General features: G+C 55.5%; 1 protein-coding gene across 4 annotated transcripts; it reads right to left on the reverse strand.

Annotated features, from left to right (window-relative positions):
• Positions 1 to 2164: 2164 nt before the first annotated feature.
• On the reverse strand, positions 2165 to 6004 carry RPL38 (ribosomal protein L38). Of its 4 annotated transcripts, none has more exons than XM_079798940.1 (5): positions 5963 to 6004; positions 5715 to 5748; positions 5509 to 5569; positions 2857 to 2979; positions 2165 to 2229 (listed from the first exon to the last, which is right to left on the reverse strand). In XM_079798940.1, the coding sequence occupies exons 2-5, from the start codon at positions 5715 to 5717 to the stop codon at positions 2204 to 2206; spliced, it is 213 nt and encodes a 70-aa protein (XP_079655066.1). In that variant the 5' UTR covers positions 5718 to 5748; positions 5963 to 6004; the 3' UTR covers positions 2165 to 2203. The 4 variants fall into 4 exon arrangements, with proteins under 4 accessions (XP_079655066.1, XP_079655067.1, XP_079655068.1 ...); XM_079798941.1 differs by having other exon boundaries at positions 5915 to 5979; XM_079798942.1 differs by lacking the exon at positions 5963 to 6004 and adding an exon at positions 5925 to 5945.
• Positions 6005 to 6585: the final 581 nt, after the last annotated feature.

The raw sequence follows: 6585 nt of genomic DNA on the forward strand, positions 1-6585 counted from the left end.
GGGACAATGCTCTAACCAACTGAGCTACCTGGCCAGGGCCTGCATTTTTAAATATAGATAGGCAAGGGCCAGAGCACACGTGGTAAGGGTTTTGGTCTTTGAAGCAGCCAGTGCTGGCTGCAGAGGAAGATGGGCTTGGAGCAATTACGTAGGGCCCTCAGGGGGCATCTCTAACAGGCGGGACCACGCAGCCGCGGCCTATGGTGTCCCTGGAACCTGTGACCGGCACAGCCTGGCTCCCCTTCCTCCATGTCCACAGCACAGAAGGCGACAGCTGCAGCCTGCAAGTTAGGACTCCTTCCTTCGGGAGGATTAGTCACAACTGGGAGCTGGCGGTCCTTCAGGAGGGAAAGGACAAGGGACCCCAGGCGGGAGGGGCCTGTCTCCTGGGGAGTGGCAGGATGTCTTGCCTTTAGGATTGACCTTGAACTGGTGTAGGGCAGCCTTCCCAGAGCTGGGATTGGGCCCGAGGGAGTGGGCGGGGGAAGGGGAAGGCCTGCTCACCCACTGAAGACAGCAACTGCAAAAGCTCCCTCACATGTGACAGACCCAAACCTGCTTGGCCGGTCTGCGCCCAGCTAGACAGTGTTCTGGCTGCATCCCCGGAGGCCAGCCGCCCGACAGGTGCGCCAGTGAAGCAGAAGCTGAACTCACAGGCCTCCTGGGAGATGAAGTGAGAACGGTACCCGCCTTTCCGAACGGGCCTGGGGCCTGCCCGGCACAGTCAGAACAAGCCCTCCCAAGCTGACTCACCAGCCACTGGAAGGCTTAACACACCTGTGCCTCAAACCAGCTTCAGCTCTGGAATCAGCTGGGCCACCGTGACTGCAAGGCACAAGCCAGAGCTGAGAACTTCCCATGAAAGGCTGTTTTCTTTGGCCCTGCAGGGCTTGTCTCCTAGGAGCTGGGGCTAGTCCCTGGACAATGTGCCGGACACAGGGAGCCAGAGTGGTGCACCCTCCCTCCTGGGCACCGGACGTTAAAAGAATGGGGAGGACTGAAGCCACTGAAAGTGGCCTGGGGCTACTGGCCACTGAGCACCCGGAAGAAACAAAACCCATGTCCTTCAGGACCCAATTCAAACACCCTTAAAACTTACAGAAAAATCAGGGCTCTTAGCTACTTGGTAAACCATTCCCCCGACTGGCCTGGTCAAGGGTTTATCTGTTGGAGTATGTCTCCACCTTGTGGTCAATGCTGACATGACCATCACCTCCATCTCCCAAATTTGCCTAGAGCACTTCTAAATCTTCACCAGTACCCAATTTAACCCTCACAATAAACCACTGGGGTAAGTTCTAGTATGGGCATTGGCCATAACTATTCGGAAAGTGAAGCAATGATGGGACACTTCCCTGCCAAGGGTCTTGGAGCCCCCAGCCTGTGCTGGTCTGTCACCTCCTGGAGTAGCTTTGCTCCAAGCTGTGAGCGCTCTCTTCAGGGGGCTCAGAGGCGTCAAGCAGGTGGGCAAGCGGCAGAACCAGGATTTAATCCCGACTCAGGCCTGGCTGGACCTAAACTGCCACTCATGCTGGGTTTTGGCCCATCCACACACCCACCGCCCAGTGACCTCCATCTCTGCCCCACTGCCCGGAGGCCCAGGGCAGACCTCTGGAAGGAAACCCGGCTCCTTTGCTGGGCTAACTCGCCCTCATGTTCTCAGCTTTGGCTCCAAATTGCCCTACATTCACCTCCTGCAGCGCACTGCTCCTGAGATCCTGTGAGCAGCACTGGGGGGGGGGGGGGGGGGCAGTTTCTCAGTAGGACACTCCCCTCCTGCCACAGGGCGGGGAGGGGGTTGGGGGTGGTGATGGGCTGAGGTGGGGCTACATCCCAAGGACAAAGGCTTAGCTTGCAGCCATTTCCAAGGCTAATCAACTCCTCCTTTTAACCAGCCTTTTCATTATCAGGGAGCGCCTTTTACCTAAGTGACTTTAAATCTTGAGTGCATGCTGGCTCATTTCCACAAACATCCGGCTCTTCTGCCTACTGCCATCTATTGATGTTCAAACTTAGGAGCAAATAAAACAGCTTTCTCTGTCCACTGGGACCACAGCCCAAGATCAGGGATGCAAGGAGGCTGCCACCAGGACCCCCATCCCATCCCCACCCGAGTCTAGCAACCCATACATTTCCCTTCCGGCCTTCAAAGACAAGACACACGAGAGTTTTTAACGTTTTAATACAGATCAGCATGTCGGGTTCATTTCAGCTCCTTCACCGCCAAACCTAGAGCAAGAGAGGCAAACGCGAGGCATCAGAAGACAGTCAGCTGCTTGTCTGGATTTGTTCTTAAGCTAAGAAGGCTCACAAAGCTCAGACATTAAGCCCACCAGGGAGGTTTCGCCTAAAATATTTAGTGTTTGATAAAACAAAACAAAACAAAAAAACCAAACACCTGTCAGCCTTCATAAACGGGCCCAGCGGGCTCTCACCCGCGAGCAGTACCGGCCAACTTTCTCGGTGCTGCTTGGTGCTCCCTGGGCAGCTTCCTCCACCCCAGGACGGACCTTTGTTTATTAACCCTTCTCACGGCCTACAGCACTAATCAGTTTTCCAACCTGTAAAAATGGGATCCTCAAAACCAGCATCTGCCTGGTGGGATGAAATGAGGTACAGAGGAGGTGTGAGCTGTTACTATTCTGCACTAGAAAAGCATGAACGAGGGAAACAAATTCGCCTTGGCCAGGGCTCAGGCCACCACGTTGGAGGTCACCACGCTCGCACGACAAGGGCAAGAACAGATGCTTAGACCACAAAATGGATTCGCCTCTACTTGGGCACAACTCGAGAACAGGATGGCGACACGTGCACCGCCCACAGCCTGCGCACCGGCCCAGGAATCCGCTCACTCACCCGGGGGCAGGGACTGCTTCAGCTTCTCGGCCTTCTCTTTGTCCGTGATGACCAAGGTATACAGGTATCTGCTGCATCGGACTTTGAACTTCACATTATCTTTGTTTTTCTTGATCTTGACAGCTACCAAACGGACCAGAATCAGTAATTTAATCGCGACAGACATCACCTGGTTCACCGGCTTTATACAAACGCAGAACGTGGCACTTATGACCGCAACCACGGCCACAGCTGTGCTTGACCCCTGTCCGGTCTCTCTGTCGAGACAGAAAACAAGCTTCCCTCTATGACCCCAATGTTCAAAAACCGCCAGAAGCCAGCTTTTCCCGGTTATTAGTACTCAAGAACCCGGGGCTTGTTCTTCACGGCTTGTTTATGTGTCTGTACGCTGAACACACCCTAGAACACTGTCCCGTCTATTTTCTGAAGGGAAGGAGGCAGCTTATAAAGCAAGGATATGGCTAACTGCTGGGACCAGAACTCGCCGCTCCACTTCTGGAAACCGGTCTCTGTGATGACACGCCACTGGGGGTGATGGGAAAGGACAGTGAGTGTGCCTCACACTTTTCCTAAAACGGACACGGAGCCATTTCTGGGCCCTTCACTGCCACCAAATTCCATTTCAGGACCACCACTCAGGCGGCGAGGAGCCCCAACTGCAGGGTGCGAGACCTGGGGAGACTGGTCAGGGACAAGCATCAATGCGTTGCAGCTCCTCCGGCTACTGGGAGACAACTGCTTCCCCGAGGGCCAGTCATTTCGGGGCCAACCAAACCCCGCCTCCCAACTTCTTCAGAGACAGCTCAGGCGCCCGCCCGCAGGATGTGCTAATAGGAAGGCCAATCAAGAGGCCGGGGGAAGGACCCAACAGGGCTCCTGTGCTCGGCCCCAGCAAATCACAGGCCAACTTGTACCCACAACCCCGTTCCTGCCAATAGCTGCTAAGGGGACAGGGCTCGAAGCAGGAAGCTGAAGCACGGTGGCTCAGCCGGCACCCGGCACTGGCAGCCTTCGCTCAAGTAGCTGCGTCGGCCCTAGCGCCTGCTGTACACCTACACGCACTTGTAAGGAATAGGATCTCTTAAGAGATATTTATTCTACATCGTCACATGATGCATTAATTCCAGTTACAGGTGTATACCAAGCACCGAGGGACAAGAGACAACTGCACGTCCCTGTTCACAGCAACATTACTCATAACAGCCAGAGGTGGAAGCCCTCCATGTTGGCAGCAGGATGCCCGGATAAACAGCGTGGTCTATCCATACCACGGGGACTCGGCCTCAAGCACATGATGCTAAACAAGAAAGCCAGTCACAAAGAACAAACATTGTCTGATCTCATTTAAGAGGTCCCTAGGTCAGTCAAACTGATTTAGTGGCATGTACAGTTTCAGTTTGCAAGACCAAGAGTTTTGGAGATGCAGTGGGAACGTACTTCATAGCAGCGAAACATATACTTAAAAATGGTAAATTTGTATCATGTACATTTTAGAATTAAAAAATGCCCTATTCTGCCCAGGGGACCACAACCCATCTTCACAGGACAAACGGTCTAGAATCAGGCCCCCAAACAGAATTAAAATGCAAACAAATCAATGGATTCAGTGTCATTTCTCGAACGCATTAAGTTCTCCAATGGATCATCATACCACTGTCACCCCTCAAAACAAGGAATTGGTGTCATGCTTACCTTCGCCACAGCTACTGCTAGAGCTGGGATTGAACCGGGAGTGACCCCCAATTCCCTAAAACTGACATGAAGATCGTCCCCTCTTTATCGCACGACAGCAAAGCAACACGGCCAACCGGCACCTGTGGTCCCCACAACCATCGGGCAGGGCGGGCATCCCCACCAGCCGCCGCTCACCCCCCACAGGTGATCACCATCTCATTCAAGTCACCCGAGGGTCCAAGGCAGCAGCCGGCTTCAGGTCCCAGGGACACAAACAGGACCCTCGCCTCCCCGAGAACCTACTGAAAGGCTCTCCCGACACCCCTCTGTCCCGTGGGGACAAGGAGCATTAGCGAGGCCCGGCCCCATTCCACAGAAGGACATTCCCTTTGGAGAACCCTCAGGGGGAGAGGAAGCTCTTACGGAGAAGAAAGACGACTCTGGGTTAACACCGCGCAGGAATCCAAGCTCTATCTTGCACTAAGCACAAGCCCCCAGACCTCCTTCAACTACCGTGAAGGGGTAACAGCAGGACCCCTCTGCCTGGTGCAGGAATGAGAAGACCCACCCGGGCACCCGGGGCCAGCACACAGCAGGCAGAGGCTCGCCCCTGATGTTCCCGATGCATCGCTCCCTTTTCCCTTTACACAGCCCGAGGAACGAAGACCCGTATGGGGCGAAATTACTGAGTCAACCAAGATCCCCGCGAGCAGGGCCTGCACTCGGCCCAGAACCGAACCTGCAAGCACTAATCCCGGGTCTGCGGGACACGCATTTGCAGACGTTCGCCCAGTAAGGCTTCCGTTCGGAGCCCCAAACCCAAGCCACGAGGGGCCGGCTTTTTAAAATGTCCACAATCAATGGGCCTCCCGCCTGACATGTGGGAAGACGCTCCCGGGGCAGCGCCGGGGTGGGGGCCGCTCCGCGCCAACGCGATCCTTCCCTTCTCCTCACCCGCACCCCAGAGCGCCCCCTTACATTTGGCGTCCTTCCGCCGGGCTGTGAGCAGGAAGTCCTTGATCTCCTCGATTTTGCGAGGCTGCGATACAGAGGAAACGGGGCGTGAGCTGCAGGCCAGGCATCGCTGGCGAGGGTCGAGTCCCCGGCCCCGCTCGGGCCACCGGAGACCCTCGCCCCGGGGGCCCCCACCTCCCGGGGAGGGCTCAGGCAGGGGCCGTACTCACCATGGCTGCGAGGCACGGGGCGTGCGGCCGGCGCCTGCGGGGAGGACAGACATGAGCGTGAACAGGGCGCGGGGACCAACAGGGACCCCCGCTTCCCCTCCCCGAACCCCCGAAATGCTGGCCCCCCTGCACTCCATCCTCTTTCCTCGCACCCTTGACCCAGGCCGGGGGTCCACAAGCCTCACTGGGCCGTGGATTACCTCGGATTACCTCCCCTAGTCCCGGTGTACCGCCAAAGAGGGACTTACACCAAGTGGCCAGAGGCGAAGAGGGTGAAAAAAAGAACGAAACTTCCGTTTCCGGGCAACTAAACCCTCCCCCGGAGGAAACTGGGTACGGTGTCTGCAAAGGGTCAAGAATTACCAGTCTGTAAGCGTTCGCCCTTCCCATTGCAGCACCTCTGCCCCCTGTAGGCCTAGATTAACAGTGCAGCTCCACGCATGGACCGGGCCGCCTCCCTCCTCCACTCCCTTCCCTTTTCTACCCCCGACCCCGTGGCTTTGCTTTTAGATCTTATTTTAGACCCAGTTTGAAGACCTAAATCTTATATCTACCACGGTCATTAGACGTGTGCATGGGGCATCTACACGGGGATTTTTCTCATTTGAATGAAGGGACCTTCTTTTATTTTTAAAATGTGGTTTTTTCTTGATTTTTACAGAGAGAGGAAGGGAGAGGAATGGAGAGATGGAAATACAGATGAGAGAGAAACATTGATCGGCTGCTTCCTGCATGCACCCCTACTGGGGATGGAGCCTGAAACCCAGACGTGTGCCCTGACCAGGAATCCAACGGTGACCTCTTGGTTCCTGGGTCACCGCTCAACCACTGAGCCATACCATCGGGGCGGGACCTTTTTATGTATATTTTA

The sequence above is a fragment of the Cnephaeus nilssonii genome (genome assembly GCF_951640355.1).
Source record: "Cnephaeus nilssonii genome assembly, chromosome: 19".
NCBI classification, from domain to species: Eukaryota; Metazoa; Chordata; class Mammalia; order Chiroptera; family Vespertilionidae; genus Cnephaeus; species Cnephaeus nilssonii.